This window comes from Schistocerca cancellata, chromosome 9 (genome assembly GCF_023864275.1).
Source record: "Schistocerca cancellata isolate TAMUIC-IGC-003103 chromosome 9, iqSchCanc2.1, whole genome shotgun sequence".
Taxonomy (NCBI): Eukaryota; Metazoa; Arthropoda; class Insecta; order Orthoptera; family Acrididae; genus Schistocerca; species Schistocerca cancellata.
This window is the reverse complement of record NC_064634.1, coordinates 409,943,009-409,970,580: the sequence shown is the minus strand read 5'-3', so window position 1 is coordinate 409,970,580 and position 27,572 is coordinate 409,943,009. Positions and strand designations below refer to the sequence as shown.

General features: G+C 40.6%; 2 protein-coding genes across 2 annotated transcripts in view; one reads left to right on the top strand and one right to left on the bottom strand.

Annotated features, from left to right (window-relative positions):
* The window catches only part of LOC126100446 (DNA repair protein RAD50), a 270,875-nt gene extending 255,240 nt beyond the window's left edge, over window positions 1-15,635 (bottom strand). The window contains exon 1 of the mRNA XM_049911053.1: window positions 15,178-15,635. Within this exon, the coding sequence (XP_049767010.1) occupies window positions 15,178-15,411 (234 nt within the window). The 5' untranslated portion in view covers window positions 15,412-15,635. The remainder of the gene's footprint in view (window positions 1-15,177) is intronic.
* Window positions 15,636-15,766: 131 nt separating this feature from the next.
* The window catches only part of LOC126100489 (uncharacterized), a 38,212-nt gene continuing 26,406 nt past the window's right edge, over window positions 15,767-27,572 (top strand). The window contains exons 1-2 of the mRNA XM_049911097.1: window positions 15,767-16,120; window positions 25,359-25,552. Of these exons, the coding sequence (XP_049767054.1) occupies window positions 15,827-16,120; window positions 25,359-25,552 (488 nt within the window). The 5' untranslated portion in view covers window positions 15,767-15,826. The remainder of the gene's footprint in view (window positions 16,121-25,358; window positions 25,553-27,572) is intronic.

Sequence of the window (27,572 nt, the reverse complement as noted above, 5' to 3'; positions counted from 1 at the left end):
ACTGGGCAGAGGATGCTGTTTTGATCAAGACTGACCCAGATCTCATTTTGGACAATCCCTCCAGCTCCCCAAACTTGTCCTCAAAATACTTAACAAAAATTGAGGCTTCATAATTGTGAAAGATTCCCCATCAGCTCTCGAACATACAAGGTACTGGGAGGAATAAGATGTTCCTCCCATGGTGTGACCAAGGAGAGGAACAATTTGGGGTTATACTTCTGTACGTTAAATTGAGCCTGTGAACGCTTAGAGACTGCTGGTGCTGGCCACCAGCAAGAGATGATGTGCCATGCTTCATCACATGTCATCCACCCTGATGCCACCCACTCTGACCAGGGGCACTCCATACGGGTGCCACCCAGCCACAGCAAAGGCCACCTGGCAGGATGGCCATTGCCCGGAGTCCTGATGCCCCATGGTGACAGGCATCTACTCCTTGGCATATGTGGGGAGTTAATGGCGCAGGTATCAGCAGAGTGATCCCTGTGTGGTCAGGGAGCTACAACCAACGGGATACATGGCAGCCGCACCACAACGGACTGGTTACCGTGCTGGATATTGGGTGCAACTAAGCACACAAGTCAATTATCATCGTCAGTGTAGAAAACTATACTGCACAGTTGATGGAAAACCTAGGAGGATGACCTCGCCCAACAGTTGGAGAGTGACCAGAAGTGCAGATCCATGTCAAGAAGGATGCAATAGGTCTCAGCGTGTAAAGGACATGACACACCATGTAAGGCACCCTTTCCCAATTGGCTTGCTCTTTGGGAAAATTTGAAAAATGGAGATCAAACCCTACAGGGGACCATCACATAAAGGTCAAAATGTGTGAGACTCCTTTTAGTCGCCTCTTACAACAGGCAGGAATACCTCGGGCCTATTCTAACCCCGGACCCACAGAGGGGAGGGGGGGAAGATGTATTATCATGCTGTGAAGATTCAGTAACTAAGGAATTGCAAGCTTAATTACTGAGCTTTCTCGTGAAGCTGGTTTCGATAGCAGAGGGAGGCATTCACACAGTCTCACTGTGCCGAAGTACGGCATTTAGTCAAGGCTCTAGTTTTCTTGTATTTTTCCATCTTTTTGATAGATGTGACACAGCAGCAAACGAGAAGGGTTTCGACCTTGTTGGTTGGCGCAGTAAAGAGATATTCACAAGTTGTTCCATGACCCTGTAATCACTCAAAATTTCATTACATGGGGGCATTCATCCACTGGAAACCATGGAAGATGTACAAATGCAAGACATTTAAAACACTGCATAGCTAGAGGCGCATATGGCTCAATGTCATACCTGTGAACCAAATTTTCCACCTTTTACAGCAATGTGTTCCCACTCAAATGACAGAATGTGTGTCCCAGTATCCACTCGTTTTCCTTAGGGCCTTTTCAGATGCAGCAGATAACTGAAATCCACACTCTTCCAGATTAGCATGCAGTTCATATGATTGCCATATGGAATCAAGGTGGACAATAATGCCCAGAGTCATACTGAGTCTTTTGCGGGGAATAATGGTGAACAGAATGACGTCCAAAGTTGTACAGAAGAGTAAAGTCTGTGATTGAATGGAGTTCAGCATCTTGGTTAAAATGCTTATCATCTTCTCTTGCACTGCTACGACCACTAATTTGTCTTCACTGTATAAAAATGGTGGGGATGGCGGGGGTAGGGGGTGGGGGGGAACCACTTAGTCATAGAGAAGATTTCATCATATCTTCGTACAAACCAGACATTTAGGTAAATATGTTCCTCCACGTCTTTGGGACTGGCCTTCCTCCAATGGCACAGTCGGGGGCCAGGGTATGACAGACAGTAGCACAACAGTGTCCATCTCAGTTAATGAAATTGCCTCTCTCTTAACTCACGAGAATTTTATCCACTTTATCAAAGACCGTCTGCCCTGGTGTTACCCATTGTTTCCACAGGTTCCAACCTACAATAGCTGCTCTATGTAAGGGCACCGGTGATTATCTTGCAATGGCTGCTGGCCCTTGTAGTGCACTGGGTGACCTTCCCCATATGTTTTGCATTTCTGTACAATACAGAAAGTCGTAGAGCAAATCTATATGGCTCGATGGCACAGACAATCTGTGTCTGGCAACAGATTCAACAGTTTACTGTTCAGTTCCAAGATGATTGTTAAGATTTTTTAGTAGTAAACTCTTATATCACCTCAAGCAATGATTTGTTAATATGAAATAATGCCAAGTTGACAGTCCATGTTAAACTGCAGATCACCCCTTTAACTGCTTGGCTAACTCAGTTCCAACGCTGGAAGAAAGTAAGGTCATAGTTTGTGAAATGGGACCGTACTCACAAGAGAAACTCCCCTTTGCAACCCCCAACCCCCTCCCTCCGATATAGTTGTAAGATGGCCCAGTGGATAGACTGTAAAAAACTGAACAAGAAGACAGGAAGAAGGTGTACTGAAATGTGAAAAAAAGAAGCAAAATATAAATAGTGAACCATCCGAGCTCAAGATCTGCAACATCAAGTGAATTTCAATAGTCACAGCATCATGGTTATGTGGTCACAGGCTTTCTTTTCCCCACAAAATTATGAACTGCCCATCTGGTTACTGTGGTGTCTGTTCACTGTATTCAAATTTGCGTCTGTGTCATGGTGTTACGTCCGTTTACGAAAGCGAGGTGTAAGAACAGGACTTCTAGACGTACATACCCCCTATTTGTGCTACAGACGTACCACATGTTATGACTCTTGCATTCAGTTTTGGAAGCTTTGGCAGTTGAGTTCCTTTGTTCTAACATAGTCCTCACCCATTTATTTGTTGTTTTCATTTCTGTAATAGGTCTATGCGCATGTCGCCTGCACTCACAACTCATCACATTCTCTTACCGCATGAGTCATATCGTATAACTGGTGCATAGTATGACAATAGGCAAGACTACAGAAGGAGAATAGACATATCAATGACTGGACGGAAAGTTCATAATTTTGTGTGTGAGGGAAAGAAAAAAAAAGGTCCAACACCATGACCACACAACCAGAATGCCGTGGTTCTTGCAATTCGCTCGATGTTTTACAACTTGAGCTTGCACCATTCACTGTTTCTATTTTGCTTCTTTTATCACAGTTCAGTTAACCGTCCTTGTGTTTTCATGCTTGATCTGATCTGTGTTCAGTTTTTGACGGGCTATGCACTGGGCTACTTTAGCACTACATCCGAGGGCAGTTTCCCCACTGGTAAAGCATTGCGGTGTTCAAACTAACCTTTGGATTTGAAAAACTTTACATACAAGTAAGGAACCCTTTAGTCAGTGTGAAAATAAATGTAAAGGGACGTTTACACGTGTGCAGCTTAGGGCTCGCTCACTGCTGTGTGGTTGTAGCTTTCCCCACATGCAATTAGAGGTATGCATGTAGGTTGCACCCCTCTTCCTCAACATGTGCATGCGAGTGACTGCATTCACACCTGTGTTCACATTGAGCGCTGCTATTTCCGTGTGGGGTAAGCTACAGTTGCAAGGTGACAAGCGACAAGCTGCACAGGTGAAAATGTACCATAAGACATCAAGAACACATCACAACATGTCTAAAAGTAAGCTGTAATGTCACCAAAACATCTAACCTTGAGTTCTAGTATGCAAGAAAACAAGGCATCTAGACACTAAAAGAGCAGTACAGAAAAGGAAAAGTGTACTGTAAAGGCTTGGCGTTCCATGCTGCCAGGTACATAATTGCGAGCCCTTAGGAAAGAAGGAGGGTGGTTTGTGTGTGTGTGTGTGTGTGTGTGTGTGTGTGTGTGTGTGTGTGTGTGTGTGTAAAAGTGTACACTTGTACTAGAGTAAGAATCACAGCTTGATATAAAATTCAGTCTGTCCCTCCATTTTTTATTCTGTCTATCCACCCCCCAACCTTTCCCAGTCTGAGAGAGGGGTGGAAAGGATAGTGGGTCGTACATATCTCATTTCAGAACAAAACGAGAGGTAGTCGAAATTCTGGAGGAGAATGTAATTCAGTTGCTCCAGCAGTAAGGTCATGGACATTAGGGATGTTGGCATAAAGGGAGGTGGCATCAATAGTGACAAGTAGGGTTAATGGTTTATGACACCTCTTCCAAAACGAACTTTTCATTGACAACATGATGAAGCAGTCATTCTTAGATGCACTTACTTTACAGGCAGCTGTTATACATGGTCCAGTCACATTATGTGACCATGGCATACATTTTACATCAATGTGCAATAACCATACCCACACACCAGGTGGCTGCACTCGCAGTTGAGGATATATAAAGTGTCAATGCAGTCATTGTCTTCATACGAAAATGGAATAATTTATCTGATCTCCAAAAGGGCACAACCACTGGCTTTTGGAGAAAGGATAGATGCATTTCCAAAACAGCTAACTTTGTAAACTGTCTGGGTGCTGCTATGGTTAAAGCATACTGTTCACTTCAAAATGGTGCTATCTAAAACTGGCCCTGGGACACAAATGACATGGGTGAACTGCAGTTGCTGAGATATGGTAGGGTGAACATATGTGCAACTGTTCAGTAACAGACTTTCCAGATTAAACAGTGAGCTAAAAACTGTGTCTTCTCAAAGACTGTTCGATGAATGTTGCTGTGTATGGGTCTCTGCAGCAGGTGCCTGGTCCATGCACTCATGCTATTCATGGACGATGAAGGCTGGAATTTGCATGCCAATACCGCAACTGGACGTCTACTGAGAGGTGACAGTTGGCCTTTTGAGATGAATTACATTTTCTGCACCATCAGAATGAAAGCAAACACACCGCAACAATCGTTGGAAAGGTTCAGGGCAAAGGTGGGAGTGTTATGAGCTGGGGAATGTTTTCATGATATTTCCTCGGTGATTTTGTCATTCTGTTATGCACAGTGGATCATTGCAGATACGCGTCTATCCTTGGGGATGACAGCCACTCCTACATTCAGTTTACTTTTCCTCCTCAGGTGGCATCTACCAACAGGAAAATGCCACATTTCCACAGTTCCCAATGTATATGTGTGTGGTTTGAAGAGCACCAGGATAAATTTACCATACTTCACAGGCCACCAAACTCCATGGATTTAAATTCAGTCAAGAATTTGTGAGACTATCCAATCAAGCTGTTCACGCCATGGATCCTCAACTGAGAAATCTAGTGCAGGTGGCCACAGCACTAGAGTTGGCTTGGCTCCAAATCCCTCTCAATATCTTCCTGCATGTCTTGCAGCGGTCTGCAGTGCAAAATATGGTTATTCAGGATTTCAACTTGTGGTCACATTAATGTGATTCATCGGCATAAGAAGAGAAAGGCATTCATAATAATGTGCAGGATTGAAACAGTTGTGATTATTCATTCTTGAAAGCAGGAAATATGAATAACCCATATACTTCAACTCTTCCTGGCATGTGAAGTTTACTATTTAAAATGCACCAATGGGCATCAATCACTGGAAACAGTTGCAACAGATTTTGTCTGGAGCAGTTTATGGCAGAATTACTACATGGGAACTAGTTGTAGGGAAGGAGGATGCCACACAGGGATGCACTGGAAGAAACTCAAGAGAATGCAATTCTATACCTACATCCATAGCCTGGAGAGAGTACTTCCCACGGTTCCATTCATTAGGGGGTTCTTTCTGTTCCATCTCTGTACAGAGAAAGGACTGCCAAGATGACTGTGATTATTTTAACCTTTATAATTTATGTCACCATACTTGTTCTTGAAACCATGCACACAGATGGCAACCATATGACTAAAACTTCCTGGCAGATTGAAAATGTGTGCTGAAACTGAGACTTGAACTCGGGACCATCTGAGCTACCCAAGCACAACTCACACCCCGTCCTCACAGCTCTGATGGTAGAGCACTTGCCCGCGAAAGGCAAAGGTCCTGTGTCCGAGTCTTGGTCCGGCACACAGTTTTAATCTGCCAGGAAGTTTCATATCAGTGCAGACTCTGCTGCAGAGGAAACTCTCATTCTGGAGGTGTTTTTTTTTTTTTTTGTCCCCCCCCCCCTCTCTGCTCTATTTGATGTGAGTTCCACATGCTTGAGCTACATTCTAAGATGCATGGTGGTGGCGGCGGCAGCAGCGATGGTGGTGGTGAAGACGGTGACGATTATGACTGTGACTGTAAATATAAAGGGATTCAACTATGTTGTTATTAGTCCCTGAATCCTCTCATGGCATTTGAAGATGTAGGTATGAGCTGCTTTCTTTTTTTAATAGTAATACATCTGTCATATTTTTGTATTAAGTACATGAATGGTTAACTACACTATTAAAATTCAGCTGTCAAAATCATACTAAGAACATTGCATAGAAAGTTAAAATGGCTGCATAGTATATATAGCTAGTATTTTATATTCAGTGATAGAAATAAAAAAAAATTTTAGTCCATGTTAGATTCGGATGTGTAAAGTGGATTGGCTGATGCCTTGGGGCTAAATCGTTTACGAAGGGTATCCCTTCCCATCCCTGCTGCCTAAGCCAACATCTCGGTGTGCTAACTCATCACAATATCCACTCCTTCATAGGGAGCAAACTATGAGGCTTATGGCTGTTACATCCTCCAGCGGAATACTGATAGATGGTTCCCTAGTTTCAGATGACATCATATGTCTTAAGAGGTTGAATCGCCTTCACAGAAGTGATGAAAATGCTAGAGCTGCTCCATTGACATGCTCTTAGTTCAGAAATAAGAACAGAAAGATATTTTGTCATTCTTGTCAGTTTCATGTGCTAAAAGTAGATTGGGTATAGCCTCTGGGCTGAATCCGCAGTGACAAGTATCCCCTTCTACCTTGGTCTCTGAATTGAAGTATGGAGGTGTTTACTTTAAATATTATTGCAATATCTACTCCTTTGCAAGAAGTGTAGTACACAGCTTGTAGCTGCTTAATCATCCTCCAGAATCTCCGACAGGAGGCATCCTTGGTCCATGTACCACTGCAGGTCTTAGGAAACAGTACAATCTTTGATGATGTAGTAAATGGTTAATGTTCCTCCACAATTCATGAGTTATTTTTGTATGTCCAACTCTGTGTTATCATATTGCAAATGTTCTCTTCTTCATATTTGTAATGAAATCTTCCAAACCATGGTTAAAGGAAGACTGTTGACATTCCCGTACCACAGAGAGCATATAATTGATCATGGATGACAGATCAATGGATGTTTTGGACAACGTTCGTCTATTCTCTCATTGTACTAATGCATTCCCTATGTAGAATGTAATACTGTTGAGGAAAGATGTTAAGTTTTCTAGTGCTCTATGTATGGCTATTTGCTCTGCAGTACAAATGCTGGATTCTTTCTACATGTTGTTGTTGGTTCTGTTTGTGTACATATGCATAGCTGACTCACTTATTATTTTTGGAACAATCTGTATAAAGGAGAATAAAATGTAGGTACTCGTTCATGGCTGAATAAAATGCAGCACACTGATAAAAATTGGGAGCTACATAGTGTTTGGTGTTGTACCATAGATTCATCCCTACTACTAGTTGCGGAACATGCCAGGAAAGCTTTCACAATAGGGAGAATTGCATGCAGATAATCAGAAGAAGCTTAAGTTCTCATCAGATGTCTTGAAGCCTTACTGCTGATGGTCATCATGCCCTAAGGCTTGTTGTTGTTGTTGTTGTTGTTGTTGTTGTGGTCTTCAGTCCTGAGACTAGTTTGATGCAGCTCTCCATGCTACTCTATCCTGTGCAAGCTTCTTCATCTCCCAGTACTTACTGCAACCTACATCCTTCTGAATCTGCTTAGTGTATTCATCTCTTAGTCTCCCTCTATGATTTTTACCCTCCACACTGCCCTCCAATGCTAAATTTGTGATCCCTTGATGCCTCAGAACATGTCCTACCAACCGGTCCCTTCTTCTTGTCAAGTTGTGCCACAAACTTCTCCTCTCCCCAATTCTATTCAATACCTCCTCATTAGTTATGTGATCTATCCATCTAATCTTCAGCATTCTTCTGTAGCACCACATTTCGAAAGCTTCTATTCTCTTCTTGTCCAAACTATTTATCGTCCACGTTTCACTTCCATACATGGCCACACTCCATATAAATACTTTCAGAAACAACTTCCTGACACTTAAATCTATACTCAATGTTAACAAATTTCTCTTCTTCTGAAATGCTTTTCTTGCCATTGCAGTCTACATTTTATATCCTCTCTACTTCGACCATCATCAGTTATTTTGCTACCCAAATAGCAAAACTCCTTTAACACTTTAAGTGTCTCATTTCCTAATCTAATTCCCTTAGCATCACCCGACTTATTCGACTACATTCCATTATCCTTGTTTTGCTTTTGTTGATGTTACTCTTATATCCTTCTTTCAAGACACTGTCCATTCCATTCAACTGCTCTTCCAAGTCCTTTGCTGTGTCTCACAGAATTACAATGTCATCGGCGAACCTCAAAGTTTTTATTTCTTCTCCATGGATTTTAATACCTACTCCGAATTTTTCTTTTGTTTCCTTTACTGCTTGCTCAAAATACAGATTGAATAACATCGGGGAGAGGCTACAACCCTGTCTCACTCCCTTCCCAACCGCTGCTTCCCTTTCATGCCCCTCAACTCTTATAACTGCCATCTGGTTTCTGTACAAATTGTAAACAGCCTTTCACTCCCTGTATTTTACTCCTGCCACCTTTAGAATTTGAAAGAGAGTATTCCAGTCCAGCCCTAAGGCAGTTTATAAGAAATCAGGTCAATAGAGAGTGAAATAAAATGGGACGACAGGCGTCATACAGCATGTAATTAATCATGGTTGTGTAGTTATCTACATTTTGTTGTGTCTTTTTTTCAATGTTGGTATTCCCACTACCACAAAAACGCTATCAACTAGGCTCATTTGGAAAGCTCCAATTGTCAGACTTACTCCATTGTGGAGTACAGGATCTAGTTTTTCTAAAATGGACAGGCTTGCTTGCTTACTTACTTGTTGACAATAAAGGCCATATATGGCCTTGGCATCTCTGATGATTGCAGTCCAATACTGACAATCTCCTGCTCATTTCCTCCATCTTCTTTTCCCATCTTTCTCAAGTCAATTCCCACATCATCCAGCCTTTGATCTGTGGTCTAACTTTGTGCATTCTGCTACCAGGATTTCCTCTGTAGACCTCATTGACACATCCATAACCTGAAATTCAATTTAGATTACAAAATCATTTTAATCGATAGCTCTTGATTTCCGACTCTAGGTCAGCACAGCTGTATAATTCTTCCAATTCCTTATTTTTCAATATTTTTCGTTGTCCTGCCTCATTCATTCCTCCAACTTTTTTTAAAATATTTTCTTCTCTAGTTTCTCTCTTCTGCCACAATCACTGACAATGTTTCTGAGCCATACATTACCACCGGCCTTGTAACTGTCTGAGAGACAGACACCTTTGATTTTCTGCTCAAGTTATGTGACTAAATAACCTTAATCTGTGCTCAGTAAGCTTTATTTACTACGGCAATACTTTTATTTCCTTCCTTACATTGTTATCAGTTACCAGTGCTCCCAAGTACTGGCACTTCTCAGGTCTCCCACAGTCAGACCCATTCAGTTTGATATAATATATCTAAAAAGAAAGATGATGAGACTTACCAAACAAAAGCACTGGCAGGTCGATAGACACACAAACAAACACAAACATACAAAAAAAATTCAAGCTTTCGCAACAAACGGTTGCTTCGTCAGGAAAGAGGGAAGGAGAGGGAAAGACGAAAGGATGTGGGTTTTAAGGGAGAGGGTAAGGAGTCATTCCAATCCCGGGAGCAGAAAGACTTACCTTAGGGGGAAAAAAGGACAGGTATACACTCGCGCACACACACATATCCATCCGCATATACACAGACACAAGCAGACATTTGTAAAGGCAAAGAGTTTGGGCAGAGATGTCAGTCGAGGCGGAAGTACAGAGGCAAAGATGTTGTTGAAAGACAGGTGAGGTATGAGCGGCGGCAAATTGAAATTAGAAATTAGCGGAGATTGAGGCCTGGTGGATAGCGAGAAGAGAGGATATGTTGAAGGGCAAGTTCCCATCTCCGGAGTTCTAACAGGTTGGTGTTAGTGGGAAGTATCCAGATAACCCGGACGATGTAACACTGTGCCAAGATGTGCTGGCCGTGCACCAAGGCATGTTTAGCCACAGGGTGATCCTCATTACCAACAAACACTGTCTGCCTGTGTCCATTCATGCGAATGGACAGTTTGCTGGTCATTCCCACATAGAAGGCTTCACAGTGTAGGCAGGTCAGTTGGTAAGTCACGTGGGTGCTTTCACATGTGGCTCTGCCTTTGATCGTGTACACCTTTCGGGTTACAGGACTGGAGTAGGTGGTGGTGGGAGGGTGCATGGGACAGGTTTTACACCGGGGGCGGTTACAAGGGTAGGAGCCAGAGGGTAGGGAAGGTGGTTTGGGGATTTCATAGGTATGAACTAAGAGGTTACGAAGGTTAGGTGGACGGCGGTAAGACACTCTAGGTGGAATGGGGAGGATTTCATGAAGGATGGATCTCATTTCTGGGCAGGATTTGAGGAAGTCGTATCCCTGCTGGAGAGCCACATTCAGAATCTGATCCAGTCCCGGAAAGTATCCTGTCACAAGTGGGGCACTTTTGGGGTTCTTCTGTGGGAGGTTCCGGGTTTGAGGAGATGAGGAAGTGGCTCTGGTTATTTGCTTCTGTACCAGGTCGGGAGGGTAGTTACGGGATGCGAAAGCTGTTTTCAGGTTGTTGGTGTAATGGTTCAAGGATTCCGGACTGGAGCAGATTCTCTTCTCGCTATCTGCCAGGCCTCAATCTCCGCTACTTTCTAATTTCAATTTGCCGCCGCTCATACCTCACCTGTCTTTCAACAACATCTTTGCCTCTGTACTTCCGCATCGACTGACATCTCTGCCCAAACTCTTTGCCTTTACAAATGTCTGCTTGTGTCTGTATATGTGTGGATGGATATATGTGTGTGTGTGTGTGTGTGTGTGCGCGAGTGTATACCCGTCCTTTTTTCCCCATAAGGTAAGTCTTTCCGCTCCCGGGACTGGAATGATTCCTTACCCTCTCCTTTAAAACCCACATCCTTCCCTCTTTCCTGATGAGGCAACAGTTTGTTGCGAAAGCTTGAATTTTGTGTGTATGTTTGTGTTCGTTTGTGTGTCTGTCGACCTGCCAGCACTTTCATTTGGTAAGTCACATCATCTTTGTTTTTAGGTATATTTTTCCTTCATGGAATGTTTCCTTCTATTATAACCATATATATATATATATATATATATATTAAAAAAAAATCAGTGTTACTCCTGGAAGTGAAGAGATAAAGTGTTTTGGTGTTATTTACTCGAAACCCCAACTGTTATGCCTTCTTTTCTAGTCTGCCAAATCCTTCTTCCATCCTTTTTAAGTCTTCTAGGCAGCATATAAACACCATCGGCATATGCTTGGTTTCCCTTTATACGGTTAAACATAGTGCCACCTGGGTTATTGATCTCCAGCTTTCTCATCACTCTCTCAAACATTGTGTCACCTGTCATAACCTTAGTTAACTTCAAATTCTTTAGTGAGGTTTCCTTCCACTTTCGTTTGGCATTTCATGCTGGTGAGGGTGCCTGTTGTCTGGGCTCCAAGGTCATACTTGAGTCATTCCAGTGACTGGCAGAGAAGGTTGAGAAGATCAGCCTTGCGCATGGAGTTCCAATGAACTCACGATTTGCAGCATTGTCCCCATAACTGATTGTGGCCCTTTGATACTGAGTTGAGTGGAAAGACTGAACCAGAGACTTCAAAGATTCTGTGACAAACTACGCTGTGACTTCCTGGAATTGTAGGGGCCCCCTAAATGGATCAGGTGTGTACTACACATCAAATGATGCTACTAAGGTAGCCGATTATTTATGGGGTGCACACAAGGGTTTTTCTACATTAGGCAACTCTCCATCCAATCCACATAACAATAGCTGTAGGAAACACAGAAGCATGAGTGTAAGATTGAAAGAATGCCTCCACACAGCTCAGGGTACTGAAATCCTATTGGTAAATTGCCAAAGAATTTGCAACATAGTGCCAGAGTTTGAACTGCTCATAAAAAGCAGTGAAGCTCAGATAATACTATGTTCAGAAATCTGGTTGAAATCTGAAATTGATAGTGATGATATTTTTGGGGAAAATTTAAGTGTATATCAAAAGCGGAATTGGAGCTGGCGTATTTGTCGCAGTAGACAAGAAACTCATATTCACCGAGATAGAAACTGCAGTTGCATGTGAGATTGTTTCATGAAGACTCAGTATCAGGTGTGGGCATAAAATGATAATTGGACCCTTCTATCACCTAACAGAGTCGTCTGCTGCTGTAACCAATATCCTTAGAGAAAGCACTACTTCACTTGTAAGTTAGTTCAGTTGTACATAATCAAATTACCTATCATCATGCCCTGAAAACGAGGGACATCCTGCCCAAGATACCTCCCACTCCCTCGTAAAGTGGTGTTCTATTGCCTAACCAATCTCCACAACATTTTGGTCCATCCCTATGCCACTCCCTATTTCAACTCTTTGCCACAAGGATCATACCCCTGAGGAAGACCCAGGTGCAAAACCTGCCCTATCCAGCCAACCAGCACTTTCTATTCCACTCAAGTCATAGGCTTATCCTACCCCAACAGGGGCTGGGCCACCTGTGAAAGCACCCATGTTACTTACCAGCCCTGCTGCAATCACTACATACGTTTTATGTTGGTATGACTACCAACCAGCTGTCCACCAGCATGATTGGCCACCTTCAAACTGTGGCCAAGAGAAAAATAGACAACACTCTGGCACAATAAACAGCTGAACATAACACACTTGATTTCAATGGCTGCTTCACTACCCAAGCCATAAGGATCCTTCCCTCCATCAGCAGCTTTCCTGAACTGCGCAGATGGGAGTTACCCTTACAATACATTCTCCGCTTCCGTAATTGTCCTGGCCCACATCCTCCACCCAACAGCTTACATCCTCTCTGTCCAAACATCTCCGTCCCTTTCTCATCTCCCACCCTGCTTATTTGCAGCCCTCTGCCAAAGCATCCAGCCATCTTTCACAGCTCCTCTCCTTTTTGCTCCTTTCTTTTCCCACCTCCCTGCCACACAGCCCCCTGACACTGTGCCCGATGGCAGTCTAGTCCCTGTACACTCCACCAAACAGTGTTCCTCTCCCTCCCCGTACGTACTGTCCCTTTCCCTTCCTGCCCCTTCCACCAAACAGCGTTCCTCTCCCTCCCCGTACGTACTGTCCCTTTCCCTTCCTGCCCCTTCCACCAAACAGCGTTCCTCTCCATCCCCGTACGTACTGTTCCTTTCCCTTCCTGCCCCTTCCAGATTGCTGCTTGCATCCCATGTGATAGTTACATTTTGGCCCGAGATACTGTAGTTGGCAGTTATGTGTACATGGAGTGTGCTTTTGTGTGTGTGTGTCTTACTGACGAAGGCTGTGGCCGAAAGATATATGCGAGTGTCTTAATTGTGCCTGTCTGCAACGTATCTAATCTAATCTTGTGGGAACTTCTTAAAGGTAAGTAGCAATCTGTGTTTTCCTATATTGTTGTTTTTCTACCTGGAGTTTCTATTGTTTGATTTTTGCTTATCGTCAAATGTTTGATCATATGGAGTACCATATGACTGGATTGACGACTTTTTGGTAGGGAGGAAACAGCATGTTATCTTGGATGGAAAGTCATCATCAAATGAAGTAACTTTGGGTGTGCCCAGAGAAGTGTGTTGGGACCCTTGTTGTTAAAATGTAAATGTCGTGTGACTAGGGCCTCCTGTCGGGCAGACTGTTCGCTGGGTGCAAGTCTTTCAATCTGACGCCACCTCGGCGACTTGCGCGTCAATGGGGATAAAATGATGACTATTAGGACAACACAAAATCCAGTCCCTGAGTGGAGAAAATCTCCAACCCAGTCAAGAATCGAACACGGGCCCTTAGGTTTGACATTATGTGACACTGACCATTCAGCTACCGGGTGAGGACGTCCTTGCTGTTCATCTGTATACTAATTACCTTGCAGAAAATATTAACAGTGACCACAGGCTTTCTGCAGATAAATCAGTTATTTATAATGAAGTACTGTCTGAAAGAAGCTGCATTAATATTCAGTCAGATCTTGATAAGATTTCAAAAAGGTGCAAAGATTGATAAATTTCTTTAAATGTTCAGAAATGTAACATTTTGCACTCCACATAAGAAAAAGAACACAGTATCCTATGACTGTAATATCAATGAGTCCTGTTGGAATCGGCCAACTCATAAAAATACGTGGTTGTAAAAATCTATGGATATGAAATGTAATGACCATATAGGCTCAGTCATGGGCAAAACAGGTACTAGACTTTAGTTTATCAGTAAAATACTGGGGGAAGTGCATCAGTCAACAACGGAGATTGCTTACAAATCACTCGTGTAACCCATCCTAGAACACTGCTCAAGTGTGTGCGACCCCTAGCAAATGTGACTAACAGGGGATATTGAACATATACGAAGAGGGGCAGAACAAATGGTCACAAGTTTGTTTAATCCATGGGTGAGTGTCACAGAGATACTGAAGGTGTTGGACTGGAAATCTCTTGAAGATAGAACCGACTAGGCTATCCCAAGAAAGTCTATTAGCAAAGTTTCAAGAATCAGCTTTACTACAATCCCCTATGTATCGCTCACACAGGGACCATGAGAATAAGAGTAGAATAATTACTACATGCACTGAGACATTCAGTCAGTCTTCCCATGCTCCATATGTGAACAGAACAGTAAGAAACCATGATACCTGGTACAACAGGACTTACGATCTGCCATTGTGGTTTGCGGAGTATAGGTGCAGATATGCACTGCAAACATTCTCAGTGGTTCAAATGCTCAGCTGTTTTGAGTCAGCAGGTGCCTGACAACAAATCCAAATGTTAGAAGATTTGATACCTTGTTTTGTAACATCACTTTTTTTGTTATATTTGGAAGTGTTTTCATCTCTACTAATGGTCACTAAAGCAAGATGTTTAAAAACACAAACAGTAATCCTCGTATAAGCGACCTAAAGTGGCTTGTCACAGGTCGGGGGAAAGCAAAGCAAGCAATAAATAGCAAATTGACTTCACAGATATGTAAAACACAAAGACAAACATTAAACATAGCCCAGTGAATAGATTGTAACGTCAACTACTTACCTCTGGCTGACGAGCCATCTTCGGGTCATGAACAAACGACTGCCCTTGTTTCGTTCCTGCTGGCACCTCACCTGTAGCTGCGTACTTCAGGGCTTCAATTGTCGTTGTCTTACCACATCCGTTCTGCCCTAATATCAACGTCACAGGTGATTGAAACGTAATCATCTGCTGATCACTGTCGTTCGGACCAAAGCTTCGGATTCCCTGTATCTGCATCTTAAGTAATCTAGCCATTATATCGAATTTTAAAGGACCGAATACGAACAAATAACTGTAAACAATATAATAGTGATACAATCCGTCACATCACGGAAGGGCGCCTAACCTCTAATCAGTGGTACCTATATTAATGTACCAATGGCGCTTTCATAATATGACACTATCTTTAAAACACAAATCATCAACAATTTCTGACAGCCAAATTTCCACGCTGAAAACACATGCCATACACCCGCCAATATCTAATCATGTTTACCAACATGCACCTCCAAGTTTGGCCAGACGTCTCTTCCAGTTTCCAAAGATATTATTGCATTATTTGTAGTATACTGTTAGTAGATTATTTGTATGTTGGTACACAGTTGTAATCAATGGTGCGCAGAAAGTAGCGGTTGGTTTTGAAATTTGGTTTTGTGTTGCGAGGAAAATAATGATGTATCAAGAAGCGTTTTGCGACGCGTTAAAATTCAGACGTAATGAACTTGTTACGTCCACCAGAAGAACCACTAGAAGAAAGCTTCAAGACAAATACGACAGAGAACAATCGTACCCGTCGGAACTGAAAGTGCAAGGAAAAAGAAAACGCGAAAAATTGTGGAGTGGTTTAAATCTCTCGAATATACAAGTGACTCGTGAAGATGCCACGCGAATATTAAGATCAGGAGCAAATAAAATTTCAAAGACTCTGAGTTCCATGCAAACAACATTTGGTGTAATATCACAAGTAAGGATTGATCGTTTAATTTATGGGTTCTGTAAGTTGAAGTGAGTAATGTTTCTCGTCTTCGTGTAAATTATTGGAACTAGTTAGTATGATGATGGTGACATCATGCAGGACAGTATTTTGACTGGCCCAAACAAATAGTCGTTGTGTTTCTGTAACTCATATTCCTGTTCTCGGCCTTATTAGTATAAGTGCCCCAGAAGTAAGTCACGGGTATGTTGTAGATTTTGCAAACCGTTCAATCGGATCTAATCTTGGAATAAATTTCTGTGTAAGAGTGCTAAAATAAGCTTATAATATGAAAAAAGTGCATAGTATTTATTTATTTATTATCCTTTTTAGTCATTTATTTAATTTTTTGTTCATCAGTCTTCTGACAGGTTTGATGCGGCCGGTCACGAATTCCCTTTCTGTACCAACCACTTCATCTCAGAGTAGCACTTGCAGCCTATGTCCTCAATTAATCTCTATCGCCCTCTACAGTTTTTTCTGGCTACAGCTCCCCCTAGTACCATGGAAGTCATTTCCTGATGTATTAAATGATGCGCTATCGCTCTGTCCCTTCTCCTTGTCAGTGTTTTCCATGTATTCCTTTCTTCTGCGATTCTACGCAGAATCTCCTCATACCTTACCTTATCAGTCCACTTAATTTTTAATAATCATATGTAGCGCCATACCTCAAATGCTTCGATTCTCTTCTGTTCCCATTTTCCCACTCTCCATGTTTCACTGCCATACAAAATACTGTGCGCCAAACGTGCATTCTGAGAAATTTCATCCTCAAATTAAGGCCTATGTTTGATACTAGTAGACTTCTCTCACCCAGGAATGCCCTTTTTTGCGAGTGCTAATGTGCTTGTGATGTCCTCCTTCCTCCATCCATCATTTATTTCATTGCCTAGGTAGTAGAATTTCTTAACTTTACCTGCTTCATAACCATCAATCCTGATAAGTATCTCGGTGTTCTCATTTCTGCTTCTTCTCATTACTGTAGTCCTCCTTCAGTTTACTCTCAGTCCACATCCTGTACTCATTAGACTGTTCATTCCATTCAGGAGATCATGTAATTCTTCTTCATTTTCACTCAGGATTGCAATGTCATCAGCAAATGGTATCATTGATTTTCTTTCACCATGAACTTTAATTCCACTCCTGAACCTTTCCTTTATTTCCATTGTTGCTTCTTCAGTGTACAGACTGAACAGTAGGGGTGAAAGACTACATCCCTGTCTTGCAATCCAAGAACTTAATTTTTGGTTGTCCACTCTTACTACTCACTCTTGACTTGTACACATTTCATGTTGTGCATCTCTCCCTATAGCTTACCCCGATTTTTCTCAGAATTTCACTTTGCATCATTTTACATTGTCAAACACTTTTTCCATGTTGACAAATCCTATGAACGTGTCTTGATTTTTCTTTAATCTTGCTTCTATTATCAATCGCAATGCCAGAATTGCCTCTATGTTGTGTTTATGTTTCCTAAAGTCAAACTGATCATCTAGCACATCCTCAGTTTTCTTTTCCATTCTTCTGTATATTATTATTCTCAGCAAGTTGGATGCATGAGTTGTAAAGCTGACTGTGCGATAATTCTCAGACTTGTCAGCTCTCGCAGGCTTTGGAATTGTGTAGGTAATATTTTTTCGAAAGTCGTTCTGTTGCCATTTCCTCCAATGATTTTAGAAATTATCTATCCCTTCAATGACAAGAATAATGTGAGTGTATTATCCCTCTAAATTAACCATTTTTAGTGGATCCATGATTGGTGGCATGTATGCAGGGAGTATCTGTACCTGTGTACACAGAAGAACATTAACAATTGTGAACAGAAGTTCAAGTAAGTAACAGAATGAAAATTCTTTCAAGTGAACATCCAAATGGTCGCAGCGATCTCCTTCCCCCCTTTTTTTTCTCTCAATTGGCTAAATGAGTTTGTTGATTGGAAATGTGAATATGTATATTGATGTGAAAAGTAAATTATGTAAGAGAAATAAGTTGTGGGTCATTCCATGTCAAGTGTCCTAGGGCTCCCAGTTCGACCATCTTCAAGTTTGATATATCTTATACAGCCTGTACCTGTGTACCTGAGGGACATACATGAACTTCTGCAAAGTGTCAGATTCACCTATAGCTTGGTTGAGGTGCTGGAACAATTTTTGTGAAGACTACTTTTTCGAAGACCGAACAGTCACGAAGAAGTCTTCAAGTTCTGCATGTCACTGTTCCTAGTCTAAAAGAGGTAGCCCCTTGCTTCTGAACATTGTGGTACAACTTTCTGTGCTCAACACATAAATGATGGAATTAAAGTTCAGAAAGTAATGCTTTTCTCATAATCTCAGTTCAAAGTGGGCAGCAAATCATGTTGTGACAAATTTGCCCCATAGTTTAACAAGGCATATAAGTAGTGAGGAAAAGGAACTATGGACCTGATCCTTTGCCAACTTATTGTCTGTGTGGCTGTTAGATATTTCACAAATTAGGGCTCAGCTTGTGTGTTTAATTACTGTGCTACCATTCTGTAAATTTGCTACAAGTGTACCAAATTATACACATGTTCAAAGTCATATGTCTCAAAATGGACACCTACCACATTACGTTCATTAACACCAGCATTAGAGCACATTTATTTTAATTAGAAATACATATTTCCATTTTTGTGTCTCTTTGGGTAAGGTGCAAAAATTGTGCCTAAACTATTAACATTTTTTTTGTAATTCAAGAAGAATCCTTGTGTTGCTGCACAGTAGCAATCCCACTACCGGTCTCAGTGACTGGTAAGCCCATTGCCAAATTGCCTTGCACAATAGCCAGACAAGGTCAGCCACGGGTGCAGTTTCTTTACTGCAGGTTCCCAAGCCTCAACATGGGTGTCTAGCATGTTCCTAAGCCTTGTTTGCTTCTCTTTTGGTTTCCAAGCCATAATGCAGAATTCTTCAGTTGTTCAGTGTTTTAAATTGGTTGCTAATGTCCAAAACTATTACTTTTGGCAAACTGTATTACCACCCCATCATTGATGCAGCTGGAAGTTCTTAAAAATTTTGTAATGGGCAGCAGAACCACCACTAAAATAATGAGAATGCTTAATTTCTGTGAAAGTTAAAGACACATTCACCGCAACTGTATATCACATCTGAAGCAATCACTGATTATGCAGTAGCTGATGCATTTTAGTTAATCATCATTATAATAAATGACAAATGGGTGTAACGTAGCTTAGCTATCTTCCCAATGAAGTCCTCGAACTGCATCTTGGACAATAAAGGAAAATTTCCAGCAAAATCCATTTTGTGTAATCAATTCTCCTGGTTTGAGACCTTCTTTAGTCCATTGCAAATGCTTGCTCCGATGCTTTGCAATGTAGTGGTGAGCAGAAAGGACCAAAAGTTTTGTAACTAATTCTTCAATGTGTTAAACTGTCATTTCTCCGGTTTCAAGTGTAACTGTCAATGTGAGTCTATTGTTTAAACTGAATTGGATCCTCAGGTTCAATACCTGCAAAAACAGGTTCCAAATATTCCTTTAAAGCTTATATTCCATGACATACTTCACAGTGATGAAGGATGCAGTCCTTCTTTTCCAAATTCCAGACAACTTTATTCAGTAAAATTTTATAATCTTCTTTTATTGGCCTGTGTGCCAAAATTAGTTTCACATTCTAATGTATTGTGCAGATGCGAACTTAAAGTGAACCAGCTGCGTCTTTACAGCAACACACCATTTTGGCCTTAATTCACAATATCTGGAAAATCCATTTTTATTGCAGTAAGCAACAAACATTTCTTTTTACCTGCTCAGTAACAAGTAGGCCTATATTTGTTTTTGAACCTTTTCTCCATCTGTTCAAACATTAATACAGTCTTATTACTTGGACAAATCTGGCTACATTCTTCATCATACAAATACTTTGTGACTCTTGCCTTCACAGACTCTGAAGATTTTTCCCCACATTTACTGTTAGGCTCTGCCAATACTCCTTGTTCGGCTTTTTACTTTCTAGCATTTCTTAACATTCTGTCTAGAACACAAAATTCTTCCATAGTCTTTTGGGTCAAAATTTGACTTTTCTCACTATGGTTTGATATCTGTAATTTTTCCTTCAGTTGTTGGATCAGGTAGCTGTAATCTAAAAAAGTCAAGCATTGCTTTCTTGTGCATAGTTGCTCCAGTTCACTGGGATCAAATCCTCCGCCAACTGCTACAATTTTCTTAATGACTGCAACTTCAGCTTGATGTATTTTTAGCTTGGGTCATTCCATGCCAAATATGCAGTAATTCAAAGGTTTGTGACTCTGTATCTCAGATTTTCACTAAACCTTGTGCATTGGCTTATACTTATAACATAGAAACTAATGCAAAATCTTTTTCGTCTCAGGCTACAACTTTATTTTATATCAAATTTTAAATGTAGTGATACTCTGATAACGGCTCTGCCACATTGTCATTGCAAATGGTACTTATCTACATAAATTCCCATAACTCAGGTGTTTAAGAAGCTTTTGAGTTTGAATTTTTTTCATATGTTAAGAGAGACACATTCTTAACAGATGTGATTATTTAAGCAGTAAAGATGCAAAGGATTTTTTTTTTTTTTTAATGTATGACAGTTTTTGATTTCAGAACAATTACGAGGATGTGGAATAATACTTATATCACATATCTCCATCCTGCTGCTGGGAACCTGATTTTGGTCTTAAATAATCCGCTAGATTGTAAATTTTCTAATAAAATCACAATTTTAATGGGTCTTCTGTTAACCGATACACAGTTCTGAAATCAAAAAACTGTTTGGCTGTGGCAGAAAGGGGTCATCATTTTGAGTAAGTTCATCCACTCACTGCCTCAAACGCAAGGGTATCAAATTAGCATATTTAAGTAAAACTCATTCTAGGTGGGCAAGTTAACATTAAGCGCGAATATTTATTTCTTTTTATTTGACTAATTCAGTAATTTTTTAAAGACTATAATATGTATGATTTATGTGTTCAACCAAACACCTGCTCACAGTGATAAAAAATGTTCATAGTCAGCAGTAGCTTGTTTGAAATCTTTATAAGCATGAAAACAATGCAACACTTGCTTGAAATTCATTGTTGAGAATAACTGGCATGCAACAATTAGTCTATTTGGCCTAAGCTGCTCTTTGTCTTTCTGTGACACAGGTCATATCTGTTTGTAGTGCAGCCCGATCATTCCACATGTATAAAGTATGTTTTAAGTGAATTAGTGCTGAGTTAATTGCAATGGAAAATGTGAATTCATGCACTGTTGGAAAATTACTGAAAACACCATGTCATTTGACAACCTGTACCTTAGTAAAAACTCTACAAAAAAAATAGAAGACCTGAATGAAGACCAATGAGATTTGGCATTGCTGTGATCAAATATAAACTTTCCACAAGATCAAGAAAATGCTACTATATGTGGACATTACAGATACCACTACTTAAGTTTTTTAACGTCATCAAAGAACTTGTTGCGATCCTTTCAAAAACACAAACAAACAGTTAAAAAATCTTTGACGTCAGTTTGCTTGTCTTTGTCTAAAGCATTAAGTGCTAAACGTATCTATGTAAAACAGGCCAAAATCTGTGCACAACATGTCATAAATTGGTGAATGGAAAACTGACATGACATCAGTGATAGAAATGAAAGTGATGCAGATGATCCAGAGGTGACATTTCACAAATATGTACTAAAAAGTCAAAGTATTGAGGATGCAAATAAAGCTTTACATGATGTGGGGTGCTCTCCCTCAAAAACTTCACTCCACTCCAAATCACAGCATGGCTTCATATGGCAAAAAGAAGCTAGAAAAAGTGAAGCATGTTTTGGAAAGAAGCGTGTGCCAGGCATTAGATTTCAGTGTTGAAGATTCTGGTAGTAGAGAAGAAAAATTTGATGGTGAAATTGTTAACAAAGCCAAAGATTTTGATGGCATGATATTGTTAATGAAAGAAAAAGTCACTAGTGTAAGAGTACTTGAAAAAATTCAAATTTTAACTTTAGCTCCACTCTCTTGGTCAAAAGAAAAGATAATGTCAGAATTCAGTGTTAGCGAGTATGTGGTTCGACAAGCAAGGAAACTGAAAACAGAAATGGGTATTTTAACAATTCCTATACCAAAAAGGGAGAAAGCTATTACTGGTGAAGTGGTAAAGATCTTCACTGATTTCTACCAAAACCATGAATATACTCAAATCTTACCAGGAGCAAAAGACAACGTTAGCATTCGGAAGAATGTGTATATGCAAAAAAGACTCATCCTTTGCAATTTATGAGAACTGTACTCTTGTTTTAGATGGGAGGACTGAAATGGTGTATTTTAGCTGGTGCTGCCGGCACTCATTTAAAGGGGGGGGGGGGGGGGGGAGGTAATCAACCAAAATGTAAAACCGCTTTTGGATGCGGAACACATTGGAGAAACATACAAGGAACTTATAAAATTTCTTGTATATGACTCTGAAAACTACAGCTGCACACTTAATCGTTGTGATAATTTTCTCAGTGATGACAAAGTGTCAGAATTATTGAAACAGAAATTAGTGTACAAAGATGCTGATGATGAAATTGAATTCAGCCAGTGGATAAACACAGATCATTGGGAAGAATTGATAAAGCAGTCTGCCACTGATGGTGAATGCATAGACTTGTTAGTAAAAGATTACAGGCACTTAAACCACACTCATTTATATCGAAGTGTCAGTCTAAAATCCTTGAAAAAACTGAAAGACAATCTAACCCCAGAAAAAACAATTCTCTTAATGGACTTTGCTGAAAACTACAGTTTTGTAATTCATAATGAATTTCAGAGTTACCACTGGACAAAAAGCAACTGCGCAATCCACCCATATGTGTTTATGTGGCAAATGAAGAAAGTAAATCTTGGTAATAGTGAATCACTGCTTTATAAGCGATTATATGTAACATGATGTAGTATTTATAACTGATGTCAAGAAAGAAATGGTTAAGTAGCTGGCAGAGCATTACCCAGAAGTGAAGAAAGTCCATTATTTTGCTGATGGATGTGCTGCTCAATATAAGAAAAGAAAAAGCTTTAAAAATTTGTATGAGCACAAATAAAATTTTTCTATTGATGCTGAGCGTTCCTTTTTTGCTACTAGCCACGATAAATCTGTGTGTGACGGTTTGGGAGGAACTAAAAAAATGTGTATTGAGAAGAGCTAGGCTTCAACTAGTGGATAATGCACAAATGACAATTGCATCTGGTATTTACGATTTCTGCAAAACTAATATTGACCCTTTTCTTCTATTAAAAAAAAAAAAGTTTTAGTCTGAATACAAAAAGATTTTGCACAAGCTGAATATAAGCAAATGTGCAAAGTTTCATGAAAATCTGAGATGGTAGGTGACATGACTTGTGTGATTTGACATGGAATGACCCACTTTGCATCCAGCCTTTTGTATCCATTGCACCAATTCATTCAAATTTTAATGATGATATTCCCACAGCTGTTAAGCAAGCACTCAAATTGTCAGAGATATCAGTTTCATCATTCTCATCTGACTAATGTGTAACTTCCATTTGTGAACATTTCATTGTATCAGATTCTTTGCTACAGGATGGGCCCATTTTCTGTCCTGGTTTAATATCAGACATGATTATCCTTTCTATCTACTCAGCTGTTTCCATGTTGATTGAGCGCAAACTTTTTCATGCAGTATGGTTTTTGTTATGAAAAGGGTTTCAGCATGGTCTTTGCAAAAATTTAAACCTTTGTAGGAGTAAAGCTTGCCAACAGCCTTGCCACAATGCTTACACTGGTTCCCGTCAGATCACCGAAGTTAAAAGCTGTCTGGTTGGGCTAGTACTGGGATGGGTGACCGTCCAGTCTGCTGAGCACTGTTGGCAAGCGTGGTGCACTCAGCCCTTGTGAGGCAAACTGAGGAACTACTTGACTGAGAAGCAGTGGCTCCAGTCTCGTAAACTGACATACGGCTGGGAGAGTGGTGTGCTGACCACATGCCACTGCATATCCACATCCAATGACGCCTGCGGGCTGAGGATAACACCTCGGCCGGTCGGTACCATTGGGTCTTCCAAGGCCTGTTCGGACGGAGTTTAGTTTTAGGAGTAAAGCTTCTTGAAGGAAGCATAGTTCAGCACTTTCAGCAATGTGTAAACCACTTCGTCGAGTAAGAAATTCTTGTTGTTCTAATGAAAATTCCTTTACAGTTTTCAGTCCTTTTAAAGCACTGTATTTCATTCAGTGGCATGGGGAATAAGCACTTCTATAACTGCATGCATTGGCTTGATATTGTTTCTTCATTTTAATGACAACTTGATAAGCTTCGGACACTGATAATTTGTTGTTAAGTCCTAAGAAAAGAAGCAAAACTTATAAGCATGCAGTTAATTTTCACAAGAGAATTATGTAGCAGTTTTTAGTACAGTTATATGTAGCAATGAACCTACTACAAACTAGCACAATGACTCACATTTGGGAAAACGACAAAAAGCATTGCTTTCTGAACTTTACTGGCATCATTTATGTGTGGAGCACAAAGGAATTGTACCACTGTGTCCAGAAGCAAGGGGATAGCTCTTCTAGATTAGGAACAGTAGCATGCCAAACTTGAAGATTTTTTTTGTGGCTTTGTTGTCTTCACAACAATGGTTCTAGTACCTCAACCAAGTTACAAGTGAACCTGAAACCTTTCAGAAGTTCATGCAGGTTTCTCAGGTACAGACTGTATAAATTTGATCAAAATTGAAGATGTTCAAGCTGGGAGCGTGTTCTAAACTAGGACACTTGACGTGGAATGTCCCTCATTAGAAGGTATCCTTTGAGGTCTATTCTGCACGAGAATGTGGTAGGCTTTGTTTAAAAAGACTGAGTTGTCTTAATTATGATATAGGCCCTAGAGATGAGAGACACATGTACTATGTTCAGCCATGGATATAAAACTGATGGTTTGTTGAAAATGTTTAGGGCCCTATTGTGTATCTTATACTAGGGGAAAACCCCTTGCTTTCTCTAATTTTGTTTAGGGAAGTAGCTGGAAGTGTGTTACACCTTTATACATAAGAAGCAAAACCTCTTATTGTGTAGACAGTAACCCTGTCAGGTAACAGCAGCAGTGCATATAAGCTTCCCAAAAGTTGTTTCAGTTCATGTTGACATGCCACCGGTAACAATATATAGTTTATTGTATTTTGATTGAATGATAAAAGATCTAGCTTTTGAAATCAATATTTCCTTCTTCTTGTTTTTAGAAATTTCGGCGCTCAACAAGACGCAGGCATCGCTTGAAGAGTGATTCTCCCCGTTCTCCACTGTCTCCACAAACAAGATCACGTTGTCTTTTAGGTCGCACACCTACGAAACTCTATAGCCCTTTTGGTATAGAAACTCCATGTTTGAGTGAAAAAGAAAATGGGAGACATATTAAAGCTGTAAAATCAAATGTGTAAGTAAAAAATAATTGTTACTTTCTTACCTACAGTAATTTGATTTGAGAGAAAAGTTCGCGGTTGAACGACCAGATGTCAGTGTCCACAAGGCACAATATTTACCACAGTGCTATTATCATGTTCACTCATGAATTGACTGATAGGGGCCTCTGTGACCAGTGCCTTTTCTTTTCCCTCTCTCCAACCTGCCATTGCACCTAGCATGTACTCCTCTACTGCTCCCAGCGACACATTGCTTGATCTTTCATTCACACCCATATATACTTACTGGCAGCACCCCCACCAATCCTTCAACCTACTCCTGAAGTCAGCTTCTTGTAGGATCCCTCTCTCTCCTATCAAGTCGTGCCACAGTTCGGTCATTGTTCAGTATTGTCATGTCATCTGCATACAATATTTTCTTCTCTCTCTTTTCAACATCTGTGTGATTGATAAACACAGGGTTCCCACAAGTTCTGGAAATCAGGGAATTTCAAATGTACGAGGAAATGTGGAGAGAGAGGGAAAAAAAACTGGGAAAAATCTCTTCTTTTTTTTTTTTTTTTTTTTTTTTTTTTTTTTTTTTTTTTTTTTTTTTTTTTTTTTTTTTTTTTGTCTCAGTAGATGAAATGATTTGTTTATGAGATGTCATGCATTGTTGATGGCTGTGCGCCATTTCCCTACTTCCTCATTCTTATTGCTTCTCCCCTTTCTAACACTCCCCTCAGCTTGCAGTCAGTGCTGCCACCACTTCTTGCCACTAGCCTAGCAGCTGCCGATGAGAGGCAGGGAGGTGTGAGGAGGGGTTTGTTTGGATCTGATTCTCAGAGACTGTTGACACAGCAGCTGGAGATGGCAGTCAACTATGCATGAGTTGTTTCTGAGATATTGTGTTTGTGCTTTCGTTTTCTGACAAAGGCTATTGCCAAAAATTAAGTTGAGAGATTGTTATTGTCTTTTCTATAGGCCTGTCTGCGGCTCAACAATCATCTGTAAGGCGAGTTGCTACCTATCCTCATTAGTACTGGTCATCAGAGTATTTGCGCAAGTTATCTGTTGCATGAATTGATCACTGCGGTGTCATTTCATCAACATGGTGTCTGTGACACTCGAATAGCTGGCCACACAAGTAGATTTCCACGATGGGCCAAAACTGCAGGCCATATCTGCTTATCTGAAGCCCATCGTTTCACACTAATGTGCAAGCACTGCCTATTGGATCTATTCGCACTGATCAACCTGCAGGCCGGATCTGTTTGTGTGTGGCATAATGAGGCGGATTATCCTAGGTTATCCATGGACCTGGGACTGCGGTGCTCCTCAGCAGGCCAAAGGCCATGGGCAGTGGATATCAGGAATTACGACTGTCTCCCCACAATTTCATTGTACAGTGCGGTGTTCTATAGACATTTTATTTATTCTAGTACATTTTGGCACCTCGAAAGTAGTTTATATTTTAGAAAGTATGGACCATAAGAAGAAGAAAATTGTGGCAGTCACTGGCAGTTTATATGCTATGTACTCATATATTTCTTCAAAGAAAAATCACACAATACCTGTAAAATAGTAGTCATAACACAGTGGGTAATAACTGTAAATAAGGAACATAGTAGAACCAACATTTTATTGGTGGTCATCTATAGTGTTCGTTTACACAACTCTTCCCCGCCTTATACACTTCATTAGTACTTTTGCTAACACAGGGGAGAATGTCTTTACTTACCCTCGAGATCTCAAAATTTATCAGGGAAAAATGCTAAAACTTGTCTGGAAATCAGGGAATCTCACTTGGGGAAACTTGTGACAAGCCTGAAACAGATTAAACAGCACTCCATATTTGATAGTTTCGATTTGTGACTGATATTTATCCCCTATTGATACATACTACTTTCTGTTGCATAGGTATGATTCTATCCACTTCCTGCTTGTCCTCAAATACCATAGTTTTCCAATTTTCTTATCAGTATTTCATAGTCAATAGTGTAGATAATCAACTAATCTGTTACACATAAGCTTTTCCGGGATTTTTGAGAACCC